General features: G+C 43.4%; 1 protein-coding gene across 2 annotated transcripts; it reads left to right on the top strand.

Annotated features, from left to right (window-relative positions):
* LOC144078192 (uncharacterized) lies at nucleotides 1-15,732 on the top strand. 2 transcript variants are annotated; one of them, XM_077606386.1, is made up of 12 exons: nucleotides 1-282; nucleotides 2,267-4,828; nucleotides 5,950-6,118; nucleotides 6,705-6,845; nucleotides 6,974-7,069; nucleotides 7,703-7,956; nucleotides 10,451-10,549; nucleotides 11,597-11,739; nucleotides 11,906-12,051; nucleotides 12,839-12,916; nucleotides 13,408-13,582; nucleotides 14,496-15,732. In XM_077606386.1, exons 1-12 carry the CDS (start codon nucleotides 214-216, stop codon nucleotides 15,379-15,381), a joined length of 4,818 nt encoding a protein of 1,605 aa, XP_077462512.1. In that variant the 5' UTR covers nucleotides 1-213; the 3' UTR covers nucleotides 15,382-15,732. The 2 variants fall into 2 exon arrangements, with proteins under 2 accessions (XP_077462512.1, XP_077462510.1); XM_077606384.1 differs by having other exon boundaries at nucleotides 6,971-7,069.
* Nucleotides 15,733-16,124: the final 392 nt, after the last annotated feature.

The raw sequence follows: 16,124 nt of genomic DNA, 5'->3' as shown, positions 1-16,124 counted from the left end.
CCGGAAACGTGAATGCAGCACGGACATTTGACAGTGGGATAGCGCGTGGGTCACAAGAAGTGAGGAGGAAAAACAAATTGATCTCCGCGCAGACAAAACATGGCACCATATGGAATATAATGAGTTATTCGGTGAGACAGTGTCACGATTTAGTTACGTTGGACTGGACGCGTCCACCCAGGACCCCCGAGGACGTGCGCGCGCGTTTCAGCCATGATGACAGAGGTGTTTACTCTGGCACGTGGGCAGACAAATGACACCTTCCCGACCCAAGGCCAAAAGGTGAGACCACATTTAACCTTCCACTTTTCAGTCCTGTTGGTGTCGGTGGAACTTAGATGGGGGCGACACGCCAATCGTCTGATGGGGGTGGGCTGGGGGGCTCTTGACATTGTAAGGGGCAACGCCATTCCGTTGAAATCATGTGTATTCCATGTTCAAATGTGCCATCATTCATCATTTATCTTATGATTTTGGCAACGCTTTATAGGCTAAGAAAGTATTTTGGGGAATTAAAAAATAACTTTTTTTGTTGACACCCAGGAACGATCATTTGTGTTAATTAAATACTAACGTTTATAAATATCTTTTTATCCATAATTATTGTCTTTTTATTTTTCCTAAATTACATTATTCAGTATTCAAGTGTTTTTTATGCCATTGATGGCAATAGACATCCAATTCTACTGAACCAGGAAGACTTGCTGTGTAAATAAATCTTTCAGTCCCACTAATGGCACTGCATGTCCAATCCATTTTGACTGGGAGGGGCGAACTAACATTGAAAATGAGGGTGTGTCTGGCCAAACGTCACACCAAAGCTGTAACAGTCACGCTCGTAAAAAAACGGTCAACATGGGTTTTTACGTAAACGTTTTCGCAAACGTGTCCCAGACTTGTAAATTGGCAATTGTTGTCCAAATTTCTGTGCTTAACAAAAAAAGCCAATCTCACTCTCTTTTGGCTAGCTTCCGCTGAACAGCTCATTGGCGGGGACGTGGTTGAGGTCAGTGTTACTAGCTATAGACCACATCCCAGTGACGCATTACCTGTGATGCCCTGATTTCAAGACGCCCCCACATCCTGCAAACTGCAGAAATCCCCTTCTCAAAGGGAAAGATGAGACTCCACTCCTGCCCTTGTAGTTCCAACTTAACAGCCTGAAAGGCAAATGTCTTAAAAGCGACTCACATTCAGAATATATATACATTTTTAGGGAGCACACAACACTTGGCTATTGGCATATAGAAACATGGCGTGGCGTTGCGTGTTTGCTGGAAGTGGAAACCACAACCAGGGGGACGTGTGCATAACAGTGGCCAAGACAGATGGAGACATGAGCTTAGCTCTTCTAGATGTGGCGCTTATTGAACGAAAAAGTCCAAAAACCAAAGTCATGCCTGATGAAAGGGCGTTGTAACACGTCTGGCTTGGGGTTTCACACGGTTCATTTGCATGGTTTAATTTTCCCCGTGCATTTTAAATCACTGCTGCTCCAATTGGTGAAAAATGCAGCAGCTGGCCTCCTCACTAACACCTCCGAACGCTCCCATGTCAGCCTCCGTCCTCTGCTTTCCTCACTGGCTTCCGGTGCTATTTAGGGTGGAGGTCAAAATCATTCTGTCTGTTTATAAAAACCTTCAATGGCTATCCTCTGAACCGCTGACTGAATATCTTCCTACCAGGGCTCTGCGTTCCCCTGGCTATATACTACTGTGAACATTCCAAAGTCCAGACCTTTAAACCTATTTTCTTTGACGCTAGCCTTTACACTTAGCTCTAGTCTGACTCTCTGTGCTTTTTTCTTTTCTATTTTTGTCTATTGGTGTATTATTATTGTTCTTGTTTTTACTTTTGCAAGCATTTTGTGCAGCATTTGGCTGTTGAAAGGTCCTATATAAAGGTGTATTGATTTATTGGCTGATTGATTGATTGCTTTAGGTGTTTCACTCATTTTAACTTTCATTACCATGAAAAAAGAGAACTTGTCGGCATGTAGAAAGCTGGACAAACAATCCGATTGCCCTGTTTTCCACTGCTCATAATGGCTGTACCGACCCAACACACTGTACGTTTTGCTCGCGCCCAAACCACCTTTAACTTCGGTATTCTTTATTCGGCGAAAAACCGTTTTGGACCAAAACTGTCATCTGACAAATGACAGCCACTGTACTTTAAGTACGTCCCTTGTATTTTACGCTCCTAAATGAATTACAGCTAGACCTACTCTTTGTTCTCATCATGCCTGGACTCTCTTGCATTGCAGATGGACGCCAGAACAGCTTTATGGATGGATCCTCTTACCTCCCTCAATGTGGACACCAAGACTTCGGTCAAAAGAAAACTCCAACGCGACACCCGTTTCCTTCCAGGTACAGAACCTGTTTCGGCTAAGCAGGCCCGACCAGGAACATCTCTTCCGCCTGCATATGGGTTTTCCAAGAATGTATCAAAAGAGCTTCAGGAAGTACCCGTTTTCCCTACGTCCAATGAGAAGCCTTTGGATTCTGGACTGAATAGTTTCAGTAGCTTCCTGAAACTCCCTTGGATAAATCCTTACATTGATTTTACCATGTACCCTTTTCTTGGTCTAGCATACAAGGCTGCATATCTGGCCCAGTCTTCCCCATCCATATACCAGCAGTTAGCATGCCCCTCCTTGTGCTTATCTGGTGCCGAAAGCAGCTCACCTGAAGACAGACTTTTCTACTTAGCCCCATACTCTCCTGCATATGTTTCCTCCCAATTGGAAACTTACTTGAGAATCCACGCATCCACCCAAGCTGCCCTCACAGCCTTGCACGCATTGCAAGAACCGGTACATCAAGACCCGTCCACTTTCGGCACCTCTCTTCACCAAGAGCCGCTATCATCTTCTTTTCACCTTGATGAGCGCCATCTCAACAAAAATAATGTAGAGTCCTGCCACCCCACCTCCACCGAGACTGGTCCTACTAGCAGGACTAGCTCTGTTTGTGATCCAGTAAGCCGTTCAAGTTCTGCCTCCGTTTCGATGACTGTAGACTCTTGGAAAACCTTGAAGAGGAGCACATCATCGTCAACGGAAATGTTTGGGTTTTCTCCCGTTGGCAGTCATAGTTCTAAACTAGCCTCGCTGGGGCAAACAAAAAGCACCAATACCACACGCTTCCTGTCACGGGAAAGAACATCAGGGGAGAGAAAAGTGCATCAAAAACCTTTGGATCTTTCTGCCAAGAAGATTAAAGAATCATCAGACCGTGCCAAGTCAAAAATAGAAGTCGTGGCCCAGATGCCTTGTAGGCTACGGACTGGTAGGAAGAAACACCTAAAAGATGTTACTTTTCCCTCTGCAAATTTGTCAGCAAAGAGCCCAGAACTTTCCAAAATGGACTCTTTAACTTCCACTCTGAGTGCAGATGTCGTTGAACATGTTTTTCAAAGCTTGGCAGAAACGAAATCAGTACAGGCTGGCGTTTCATCCTTGGAAAGCTTTATTGAACCATTCCATTTTAGAAAGTTGGACCAACCTAGAGTGCATACTGAAAACAGTATCAAGAGACACACCTTCTCTGGAAAACATGTGCTTTCCAAATTTGAAGATCAAGACAATCAACCAAATCTTCCCAAAAAACTGAATCTTGATGTGGAATCCATTTCCACACAACGTCTCACTGACTCAAATATTCCAGATTGTTTAGGCTTCAGCCATGGTTATCCTTCACACTCGACTTTAGAAAATGTTTCCTTGCAGCACGCGTCCATAACAGCCAAGGGACCTGGCCACTTCCGCTCAGATCCACTGGGTGAGTTGCTTCCAGGGCCAGCTCACAGAGACCTCAAAGAACACCCAAACAAGTCTCTTTCAAAAACTTGTAATGTAGACCATTTCAGAAACCAAGAAAGCCAGGTCAAGAAACCAGATCATGAGCAGAGTGGGAGCAGAAGCAAACAGACTTTAACCCAAATCTCGAAATCTTTTTGCAAAATGTCGACTGAGGTCAAAGATAACACAGTAAATGCTGATGTGCCTTTTGAAGACATTAAAGATGAAGTATCCCTCAAGCAGGAAAACAGTTTGATTACCAACCAGCCTGCCGGAGAACAAGGTTTAAAAGCCCACACATTCCTACAACGGCCCACCGAGGAAACCCTGATGGAGGAGGATTCTCTTACTCCATCTCAAGACTTTTCTGACCAGCAGAGCATGCATTGTGCCCGAACGACTCCAGAACAGTTCTCAAAAAAGAAGCAAAGTGGTGGTTCGAAAAGCCTGCCAATAGTTGATCATCTTCCCAATGGACTCGATGCAAATGATGAAGAAGACCTTGTCAATCAGAATTCCTCCACAAATATCCGTTCAGGCAAAGACAGTTGTATCTCCACCACATCCACCCGATTGCCGACGAGTCCGGCTGTTAGACCCAGCTCTCGATCAGATGGTTCCGTTTGTACGAATGAAACAACAGCATGGGGAACAGTCCCTATACAAGTCTCCAATGGGGCAGTCAACGCCAAAACTGAATCATGTGTCTCCATCAACCTAACAGAACAAATCACGTTAGACGAGAGTCAATGCGTTGCTCTCAAGCCTTCTGAAAATAGACACAATGTCAGAGGTTTCTTAGCTGAAGATCATTTGCTGAAAAACTATTCTAGAGTCACCGTCTTGAGTGAGACCAATAGGAACACCCATGAATTCATGGATCTCCAGCCTGGTGTGGGTAAGGATACTCCCACCAGTACCTCCAAGGAACCTTTCCACGGCCATTTGAATAGTCGACCAAAACATGAAACCGAGGAACCTGGTGTTTTTCAGCGCAGCTGGACGAGTCAGGAATTGTGCAAGGTATGATCTATCATTTAAAACAATATATCATCACTATTTCACAAACCCGTGGTCCCTGTAGCACTGAAAACATCTTCAGTTTAAATAGGAAACTTAGGACAACCTAGTAACTAAAATATTGTTTCATTCCAAGCATGTTTCTTGTGTAAGTGGTGAGAGGGCGATAACCACAAAACCGTGTGTCGTGGCGCGGAAAAAGCGAATTTGTGTGATGTGGCAGCTCCACAAATAGAAACATGTTCTATTCGAGAGCGGTGCTGCTGTGAAGTCAGAAATTGCGTCCATTAGCAGAGGGGCTGGCGGAGTGATTTGGTTCTTATCTTGCGGTTGCATTCAGAAGTAACGCCGTAAGGACAATGGAGGAAGCCTTGCTAAATTTAATTCTTCGCTTCCTGATATTTGGGACACTAGCGAAGGGCCCATAAAACTGTCCTTAGGATAAATTATTTGTCAAAGCGGCTAGGGTGTGGGTTACTCACGAATGAGATTGAACGCCCCATGTTTTCACTCAGTCTTGTAGACACAGACACGTTTTCACTGTAACACATTGTTATGTTTCACAGTGTTTACTGAAGTAAACATGGTACGTTCAGGAAGCCCCTGCCATCACGGTTTTGGAACGATTTTGAGGGTTTTTACCCCACCCAAGCCTACATTTTTTTACCCGATAGTTTTACATGCAGTATCACTAAAGATAAGGTATCTTCTGCCCCTATAGCCACCATTGCTCAATTGCGTCTTTCATTTGTTTTGTTGAGCAGTGGTTGATGACTTTACTTTATAGGTCACATTTATACAAAACATCCACATTTGTATGAGCCCAGGTCATATTTGAAAAACTTGTAATTGACTGTTCATGCTGGATGACAGAGAAATTGGAATTGGCTCCAGTGTGAATGTGGCCTAAGATTAAGCCAATCAAGTTTCAAATCCTGAATTTGGTTACGCACCGGACTTAATTCAAGTCATGCAACTCGAGCCTCCGACCCTGAAGACTAAAGACTAGTGCTGTGGTAGGAAATTGAAAGCCCAAAATCGATTGCTGACAACGTTATATGAAAAGAGTGGAAAATGGCTGCATTTTGATATTCCACCAGTTTAAGAGTCTGCCTTCTTCTCAGATGAAGGAAAACCAGGAAGGCGAGAAAGCGGCGGCAGGGGAGGCTGCGCTGGCAAACGATCAGTGGTGTGATGCAGGGGGGAGTGACGGCGGGGGGTTGGAGCTCTGCCAGCAGAGTGAGGGGAAGATAGGAGACCCCCCTCCCACACCCCACATGGAAGCAGAGAGAGGTAAGCGGAATTCCTCAGTGTTTTGCTGGAGGATGTTCATTCTTACATGCACACACGTTTTGTCCTTGAACTCGCTTGACGTGCTAATAAGGACATGCACATTTCAAGCCTTGGATCACGTGTGGAATTTGAGTTGATAAAATTGCCACTAAGATTTTCACCACAACGCTGGTGAAACTGTTTAAGCTGCCTCTGGAACACGTTTTTGCGGTCCCATAACAAAATTAATCAAATGAAAAATTAAAAGAAAAAAATTATTCCTCTGCGATTGGCTGGGATAGGCTCCAGCACCCCCTCCGACCCTTGTGTGGATAAGTGGTTCAGAATTTTTTTTTCTTCCTGGAAGAATATATACCGTTTAGTTAAATTTGACCCCGAACCGCCCCAATGAACACAAAAGCCTGTTACATGTGTAAAAAGTCGTTGAATTTTTCCAAATATTTCCATTGTTTCGCATTTCGATTCACCGGGTTGCTCATCAGAGAAGAACATAAATGAAACCAAAAGACACAGAGGCAAGGTGATCATCGTGCAGCAAGGGCTCTGCTTCACGTGAACAAACGATCCTCTGTGTTGGAACCCAAAGGTTTGGATCCCAGTATGGTGACAAACCAGAATCACATATTCACCCTGGAGCCATTTCACCAGAGCAGCATCGGTGGTCGCTGGATGAAGCGAAGACGAACAGAAGACAGCTGGATAAAAAATACATCACAAAATGCCACTGGTTAGTTGTCATTCTCCATACCACCAGCTTCATACTATCTTGACTAGCAAGTGGCCAAATGAATCTCAGTGACCGTTCTTTGGCATTATACGATAATCCACATCAAGTCATAATGTTTCACACAACAGATGTAAACCTGGAGGACAAAAACAAGCAAAAGAGTTGCGTGGAGCTGAATGACCCCCGCTTCAAAAAGCCCCGTCTGCCTGAAGATGACTTGAAAGGTATTCAGTTTTGTTTTGGTTATGGTAAAGTCATTATTAAAATGAATTTTCAAATGTTTGGGAGATTCCACCACATACAGCCCGGCGGGCTGATAAAAAAAGCATAGAGCGCCCTCCGCATGCAATTCGCTGTGATATGGACATTTCTCACGTGAGGCCCTAAATTACAGGACATCCATTGTTTAATCTCAATGAGGTGTACCTCCACATTTCTGAAATTGTGCAGGGCAGTCCATTTTAAGGGCATGTAATGTGTTGTAATTGCGAATGATGATCTATAGTCATGCGCTCGCCAAATGACAAGCTTTATTGAACGTGCAGTAAATTGCTATCGACCACAACTCAGAAGCGGGATTGTCTGCTACTTGACTGTCCTTACCGTCCGTCCCTGTTCCGATTACATCACATTTTGGTGTCTGGTCCTCGCCTTTAAAGGTGCACCTCCATATTTACACATAATACTGCCAAAGCTTCTTTTAGGCTTATTTAATTGGCCCGTAAGCAATTCATCAACTGAGCCTATTTGCTTTAATAATGTTTGAAGTCAGTGGGGAACTTGTATACATTTCAGGATATGACGTACAGGCTTTGCCTTAATTCAGCCGTTTAATTGATGTCGTTCTGATTTTTTAGCTGTCCACATGGACCCACACCTGCAATTGCCTAAGCAGGTTGGCAGCGCTGGACTCGGGCAGCCCTCACTCGTGGGTGCTTCCTGCATTCGGGAAAAGCATCAGAAGCCCAGGGCAAACACCACCGGACCTTCGTCACTCCTGTCCTCATCTGACGTCGATTTGGAAAATTCCTCAGCGAAACGCCACGGCAAGACCAAGCACACGAGCGGGACAGAAAAGAAGGACGGTGATGGAGAGAAGAAGACTGCACAGGTGAGTACTGGAAGTTAGAATTGGTCCAAGAATATTTCAGGTAAAATGATGCTAATTTCCTTTGCCTGACTATGGTGGAAGGTATAATGTATTAGCATTAAGCTAGTGGACTTTTGTAAGACAATGCTTTTAATCAGTTTCACCTATACAGTGGTACCTCGAGATATGAGGTTAATGTGTTCCGGGACTGAGCTCATATGTCGATTTTCTCGTAACTCAAACGAACGTTTCCCGTAGAAATGAATAAAAAATAAATTAATTCGTTCCAACCCTCTGAAAAAACACCAAAAACAGGATATTGGATTGGAAAAATATTTTTATTTGTTCTAATTCGCCATCTATTAACAAAGTAACAAATACCTAGTGGTTTAATATTACTAAAATGTGTTTAATAGTATACTAAAATTAGACGGATTTCGCGGAAGGGAGAGAGAGTGACAGAGAGAGGGGGGGACTTTTTGCACGGCAACGCGCTCGTAACATAACAAACAAATTTAAATGAACTTGGATTACGATGCAGACACACTCAAAAATAAATTTACTCTAACCTTACACTAAACTTAATTCTAATTTTGTTTTAAATGTTGATACCTTTCTTTTCCCGGCCAGGTGGTGGGCTCTATTTTCCCCGCCTCCACCATGACTTTCAGATGCAACCTAGATGTTTGCTTTTGTATTCCCTTCAAAATATTTCTAAAATGATGCACACAAACGAGAAGTAGTATTTACGCCATTCGCACTGACTAACGGGAAAAAAACTCTGAAAAAATGCAACGCTCTGCCCAGTGCTCGCAGAGACATTACAAAAAGGGAGTTGCGACCACAGAGACATTACACGAGGGAGTTGCGGGGAGAGACAGTGCCCATGATGTTCTTATGAGCAGCCTCTCGCGTCCGCTGTCTGCTCGTATATCAAAATTTGTCTCGTATCTCAAGATAAATATTTGCTCAAAATTTTACTCGTATCTCAAATTGCTCGTATGTCGGGGCACTCGTATGTCAAGGTACCACTGTACTCATAAATTTCAACTGAAAGTGGCGAAAACAGATTGAAGCACGCTGGACTCCTCTTTGGAAGAATTGTTTACAATCCGGAAGTTCAAAACTGACATCAAATCAAATCAAATCAAAATCAAAAGCCTTTATTGTCATCATACACAGCTGCGTTTAACGATATTGGTGGTGCTACTCCACAAAGTGCGTTTTCCGAGTTAAAAAAAAAACATAAATAAGTAATGTAAAAATATAAAGAGTCACATCCTGGCAAGGTAAATTCTAAAATATTGCACAATCTAAGATATTGCACATTGTTATTGCACACCCCAAAGTTATTGCACAGAAGGGATTGTGTGTCGTGCTAACGCAAGTTCAGAGTCCTGATGGCTGTGGGAAAAAAACTGTCCTTAAGTTTATTTGTCTGTGCTTTGTGAGACCTGTAGCGTCTGCCAGAGGGCAGCAGCTGGAACAGGTTGTTACCAGGGTGGTATGGGTCCCTGACAATGTTCCCGGCTCTGCTGAGGTAGCGAGGGCTGGCAATGTCTTCCAGGGAGGGCAGAGAGCAGCCGATGATCTTCTGGGCAGTGTTCTCCACAGTGGCTCTATAGAAGGTTACCAGAAGCTTAGTGTCCAAGTTGTTCCTCAGGAAATGAAGTCGTTTCTGGGCCTTCTTCACCACTGCCGTGGTGTTGGTAGACCAGGAGAGCTTATCCGTGACGTGGACCCCCAGGAATTTGAAGGACTGGACCCTGTCTACGCATACTCCATTTATGAGGAGTGGGGCCAGATCTGTGCTGTGTTTGCGAAAGTCCAGGATTATTTCTTTTGTTTTTGTGGTGTTTAGTGTGAGATTGTTCACCAAACACCACGAAGACAGTTTGTTGACCTCATCTCTGACATAATGGGTTTTTCAGCATTATTTTCCTGGGACAGAAAAATATATATACTTGTATGTCCAACTATGTTTGCAAAATCAACTAGATAAAATAACGTGGAAATAGAGACCCTGGAAATCACAGTAACATTGAGCAAATAGTCCTTTCTTTTTTTTCCGCCCTGAGTTTTGCGTGTGCGTTCGGCCGTCGTTTTTGTGACAGCATAGCAGACATTTCCTCTGGCAGTGTGAACGTGCGAACGCGCACACCATCTTCTGTCACTTTACCATCCGTCGTTGCTGGGCAGCGAGCTGGCGTACGCAGACACGCACCCCTCCGGGGCAAAGCATGTATTGTGCCTGCTGAAGCGTGGCGGCGAGCACCGTCTGCACATGGGCGTCACGCACAGAGGCAGTCGCCGGTGTCAGCAGCTCTGAGATAGAGATTCCCATCGACAGACAAACAGAAACGGGCTGCCGTCTGGCCCATTTTTTTCATGTTGACGTGGAAGCGCGTACCTGAATATGCGAACCCAGAAGTCACCTCGACTTATTACAAAGTGACCTGGAAAAGGCTAAATACCAACATTATAATTACTAACTGTATATTTTGTACCCATGCAGGTTTCATCTGAAGAGCGGACGCCAACTCTGCAGCTAAACCTTGTCGTCGAACCCGTGTCATCGACACTGTTGCCGCATGCCACCCGACTTGGAGATGAGGTACTAACTATACCAGGGATCGGGAATCTTTTTGACAGAAAGAGCCGTAAACAATTCATATTTTCAAATATTATTCCTTGAGAGACATAATCAGAAATTAAAATACTACTTGAAAAATGTGCGCCCTCATTTCACCCCTTTTAAAGTAGAAAAACTCTCTGAATTCTTTTGACAACATTGTTACGCTGTCGCTAATCACTGTATGCATAAAGTGTCGTCTAATTAAAAAATGATGATTAAAGCGGCGCTAGATGTAGCGTCAATGCCACAGTGCCGACTTGATGCTCCTATCGGTGCGTTCAGAACTCCATATATTAACTGACAGGTTATCTGGGAGCCATACGCACCCACCAAAAGAGCCACATAAGGCTCCCGAGCCATAGGTTCCCTACCCCTGAACTATACTGTATGGTAAACAATCACAATAGAAAGGTGGTTTAATGCCATTACATTCTAGCCAACATCTACTTGCCATGTATAGTATATTAATGATCTATTTTGGATCCCACAATAGATTGGAATTGTTAAAATGATAATAATAATAGTCCGGACTTGTGTGGCTTTTCTCTGGGTACTCCAGGTTTCTCCCAAAGACATGCATGCTATGCTGGTACAACACTCTAAATCAGGGGTGGGCAAACCGGTCCTCGAGGGCCGCTGTGGGTGCAGGTTTTTGTTCCAACCGATCAGGAGCAGACATGTTGACCAATAAGATTTCTGTAGAAAACAAGAAGCACCTGACTGCAATCCACTGATTGCTATTGTACGACATCAGATTGGTGAGAAGGTGTCTTCTTTATGGGTTGGAATGAAAACCTGCACCCACTGCGGACCTTTGTGGAATAGTTTGCTCGCCCCTGCTCTAAATCGCCCCTAGTTACAAGTGTGAGCGGGAATAGTTGACCGCCTGCTTGTGCCCTGTGATTGGATGGCCACCAATTCAGGGTGTCCCCTGTCCGTTTCCCATAGTTGACTGGGATAGGCTCCAGAAGCTCCCGTGACCCTTGTGCAGTACGAAAAATAAATGAACGTTTCTCCTGTCCGCAGCTGAAGCCCTGCGACGTCAACCACAAAGACAATGCTGGTTATTGCGCCCTGCGCGAGGCCTGCACTTGCGGTTGGCTCGCCAATGTGCGTCACCTGGTAGAGCACGGGGCGGACATCAACTGCAGCGCTCAAGACGGAACCAGGTGTGATACTCGGCTCTTTGGTCATAAATACGGACAACTCACAAAATGAACAAACTCCTCCCATTTGACCAAATATTTTGTTATGTGCTTAAGACTTTTGGTTCAAAGCGAGTACTTTTCGGATGTTTTATCCATGCCCAGCTGTGACTCTGGTTTCTGTCGTCAGACCACTCCATGACGCTGTTGAGAATAATCACGTGGAGGTGGTACGGTTCCTGCTGTCCTGTGGTGCTGACCCAACGCTGACCTCTTCCTCTGGACAAGGACCCATAAACATGGCCAATAGTGTTGTCATGGAAACCTTCTTGGAGGGTAGGAGGAGAATACAAGTGTGTCGTTTAGAGGTTTTTGCATATGAAGGCAATTCTTCCCCATACATCAAAACAAAGGTGTTTTAATGCATTTCATAAGACACATTCGCAGCTGTCCAAACAGTCTACCTGTTGATTATTATAATTGTGCCGTATAATGATTGACACATAATTTACTGTTGATAATGTCAGATTATGCTTTGAAATCAAATTAAACACTGTTGAGCCAGCCTCAACTAGTTCACAGTCTAAGTGTGTGTGTGTGTGTGTGTGTGTGTGTGTGTGTGTGTGTGTACATTTACGGTTTAAATAATTCAGACGCTCTCAGCATTTTGGAAGGCGTTCATAACTATTTGCTCTATTCAAATTTCTCCAAATTGTGAGGATGTGATGACTATTGACCAGTATTTCCACTTAAGTTGGACGAGTTAGTAAAGTGTCCATCTACTTCCTGCATATTACAGTTGCTTGTGCACACGAGAAGAAGAGAAAAGTGCTGCAGCGTTTGTGCGTCCGACAGCCTGATTACAATTCACCGCCTGTGTTTGTTCTCTCCCTCCAGAGGGTTTTAATGAGGCTCGGCTGCTGAATCCCAAAGCAGCTTACTGCCGCGCAAAACCACACACACACTTACACTTACACACCTGCCGGCATCCGTCTTCTCTGGGCGATCCGCCGCCTCCGTCTGAACACGCCCGTCTCCCACTGTTGGAGCGGCTCCTTTTGTTATCTTTCCACCGCCGTCGTCGCGGGTCGCTAATGGCCCGTCTCATTCCCTCTCTCCGCAGAATATCTCGCTGATCTCCAGGGAAGGTCGGAAGGTGATCCTGGAGTCTGTTGGGATTTTTACGGCAGTTCTGTGTGCGGTTAGTTTCACACAATCACGCACATTTAAGTGAAGGAATGCTAAAAACCAAAAGGATTGAAGGAATCGGCTGTACATTAGCTTGTGACGTCAAGTTAGACACAAAAAAAACGTGTTTAACCTAAAGTGGCCAAAAGATGGAAAATTGCCTTTTGAAAGGTGGCGGATTTTTACGCACCAATTAAATGATAGAATCTTGTCAAAGTGTATTCAAGAATAAACAATCGAGACTCATAAGTATTAATCATGTGTCATCACATTGGTCTATGCCACAAGTGTCCACATTGCATTATGGGATATTTACATCAAGTAACTTGTTGAAATTAATATATAAGATGGACTGCATTATAAACCGCAGGGTTAAAAGCAGAGAAGTAGAAGGTTGTAACATTTTTTTTACATTTGCGCGGTTAAGCAAACATACACAAACTCTAGTATGTGCAAAGTGATTCGACACTGTATGGATCGTGCCTTTTTTGAACACTTTGACAGAACCAACCAGCGAGGGCGGGGTTTACGACATCCTAGCCAACCCCCCTGGGCCTGAAGATGAGGAGGGTGAGGGGAAAGAGACAGATCGACAGGTCAGAGGAGAGGCGTTTGAATTTGAGATGTCAGACCAACCATTGCTTCCATGCTACACCCTGCAGGTGTCACCATCAGTGGGGTAAGTGTGTCTGTGCTACTGTCTGATGACCTTCAGCTCAGATTTGAAGGTTTTCTAAGCGTGTTGGCTGTTTGCAATTTAGCATAGTAATAAAAGGAAAGAAGAGGAAAGTCAAATAACAAGGCTTACGTTGCTCATTTTGAGTAATTGTGTGTAATTGCTAGTTTATTAGTCAAAATTTCATTTAAAAAAAATTGCTGCTTTTATTTTGATGTGATTAGATTAGATTAGTAGCAAGAGGGTGAGAATACAGACACAGGAAAAGACATTTTAGACATAAATAAATAGGTAATAAATAAGTTAATTAGTAAATAAATAAATGAATAAGTGTTGCTGATATATATATATATATATATATATATATATACCCACATATATACATACATATAAATATACATACATATATAAATATACACATCTATACATACATATACAGACGTATATAAATATACATATACATATGTATATAAATATACAAATGTATATAAATATACATATACATATGTATATAAATATACATATGTATATAAATATACATATACATATGTATATAAATATACATATACATACGTATATAAATATACATATACATATGTATATAAATATACATATACATACGTATATAAATATACATATACATACATAGATGTACATGTATACATGTGGTTCGTCTTAACATTCAGCCATTTCTTTTGTTAAAGATGGTGTACAAGCACACACAGGCAGCATCTCGTCTTCTGAGTTGACAGCTTACAACTTTGTCAAAAGTCTCAAATGTACTGCATATATGACCACACTAAATGAATGTGGAAACACATACGTAGTTGCGCCTGCTAGCTGGCCCGAGAGTTTTTATCTAATTTTATCAGGTTAACTTATTCCACTTGTGTTCTCCTTCATGCCATCTTTCCAGTCCCAGGAACTGGCTCCTCCTCACTGATGTCCTAAATCGTCTTCAAATGTCACCTCGCACTTTCCGTCGCCTCCTCCCACATCTCCAAGTCTCCACCATTTCAGAGGCTGCGTTCTCCTGTCAAACAACACCGTCGCAGATCTGGACAAATACTGCCTCTTTCACGCCGGATGCCGAGAACTTGCTAAATTTGGTGGAGGCTACACCCGAGCTGGCCGCCGTCCTTGGCTCCTCCCTCGAATTTGTGGACGATAGGGAGCAGACGGAACCTTCGCCATCTCCGCCCTCACCGGCCCCGCCCATCTCAGCCCCGATACCGAAGGCGGCAGTGGAAAGGAAAGCAGACGCGAGTGGCTGGGCCACACGGAACCAAGTACCCTCATATCCCAGTCACCCCGAAGAGACCGCCAATATGTTGGAAGCTAAAAATAAAAATGGCATTCATCCACACTTAAAGACAGACTCCGGTGTGTGGGAAGAGCGGCACCTGCAACACAAAGGCACAGTGAACACATACTGTAGTACCGAGGAAAATTTGCAAAGTGGTGATATCACGAGGAATGCGGATGCTAACGAGAAGAAAAGCCATACTGGGAATGAGGACAATAAAGTCGTCCCCGAAACGGTCGGCGAAGGGTATCAGAAAGCGAGCCGTAGTGACAGCAAACATAAACGTCAGGGCTCCCATCACCACGATGCGTGGCGAAGAAATTTGGCAAATGTTAGAGTTCACATCAGGGACTTGGGGATCCAATTTGCGGGAGCCCTGACCCGGAGCAGTGTGATGGATTACAAAAAGTTTGCTCAGGAGGTCAATGAGTCCAAACGGACTCAACAGAAAATCAGCAAGGACAATGAAAAGCAGCAAATACGCTGTGACCTTTAACAACAAACAATGTCTTGAAGATGAAATGCGTGTACTCCCCAAAAAAATTGGACCTTGATGTAGCCGAGAAGTGGCCAAAAAATGGGTTGGTCGCCAGCTGGTCGTGGATTACCCAACAAAACTGTATTAAGTCATTATTTTGCTGGACATAATGTATACAATAAATATTAGTGTGCACGATTGTTTGTATTTCTGTAAATGCTGCTAGTTGTCAGTGCGATGCAGTATGTGGTCCAAGTTCTAGAATGAAATTTGCTATATACGTGGTTTTGTATTCCAATCGTGTTGAATTTTAGTGTGATTATCCACTTTCATGTTTCATCAAATAAATTCAAAGGAGCAGAAAAGGAAGTTGTTTCCACCTTATTAAAGCTAAAATATGTGAAAACATGTAGAAATTCTGTTCTGTTACTATGCTAGGAACATCCAGGATTGTCAGTGGCCCAACCAAATGCCTTAGTTACCTGCTACATGTTTAGCGTGAATTTTTACCTTTCCCAATTTAAACATACGACCAAACAACATTTGTTCTCAAGCTATTTATTATCCGAAACATCTTTACTTATCCTCACTTTCCTTTTTTTCACTAAAGACAAAAGGTGGAAAAAAATGACATCATTGTCATGGTCATATGGGAAAAAAGGCTAAAAAATAGGGCTCCTTTTAATAATTAATAAAATTGTCACTTTACAAAGAACGTGAATGCTATGGAAACAGAAAAGCCAGCCAATATCTTTTGTGAA

This window comes from Stigmatopora argus, chromosome 1 (genome assembly GCF_051989625.1).
Source record: "Stigmatopora argus isolate UIUO_Sarg chromosome 1, RoL_Sarg_1.0, whole genome shotgun sequence".
NCBI lineage: Eukaryota > Metazoa > Chordata > Actinopteri > Syngnathiformes > Syngnathidae > Stigmatopora > Stigmatopora argus.
The sequence above is the reverse complement of the archived record's forward strand: the minus strand, read 5'-3'. Positions and strand labels throughout refer to the sequence as shown.

What these genes read in the sequence shown, in the direction of transcription:
- LOC144078192 (XM_077606384.1), top strand. Translation starts at nt 214, where the DNA reads ATGATGACAGAGGTGTTTACTCTGGCACGTGGGCAGACAAATGACACC. An exon ending in TTACGGCAGTTCTGTGTGCG is followed by an intron (nt 12,917 to 13,407) that starts GTTAGTTTCACA and finishes ACACTTTGACAG; the next exon opens with AACCAACCAGCGAGGGCGGG. An exon ending in CAGGTGTCACCATCAGTGGG is followed by an intron (nt 13,583 to 14,495) that starts GTAAGTGTGTCT and finishes CCATCTTTCCAG; the next exon opens with TCCCAGGAACTGGCTCCTCC.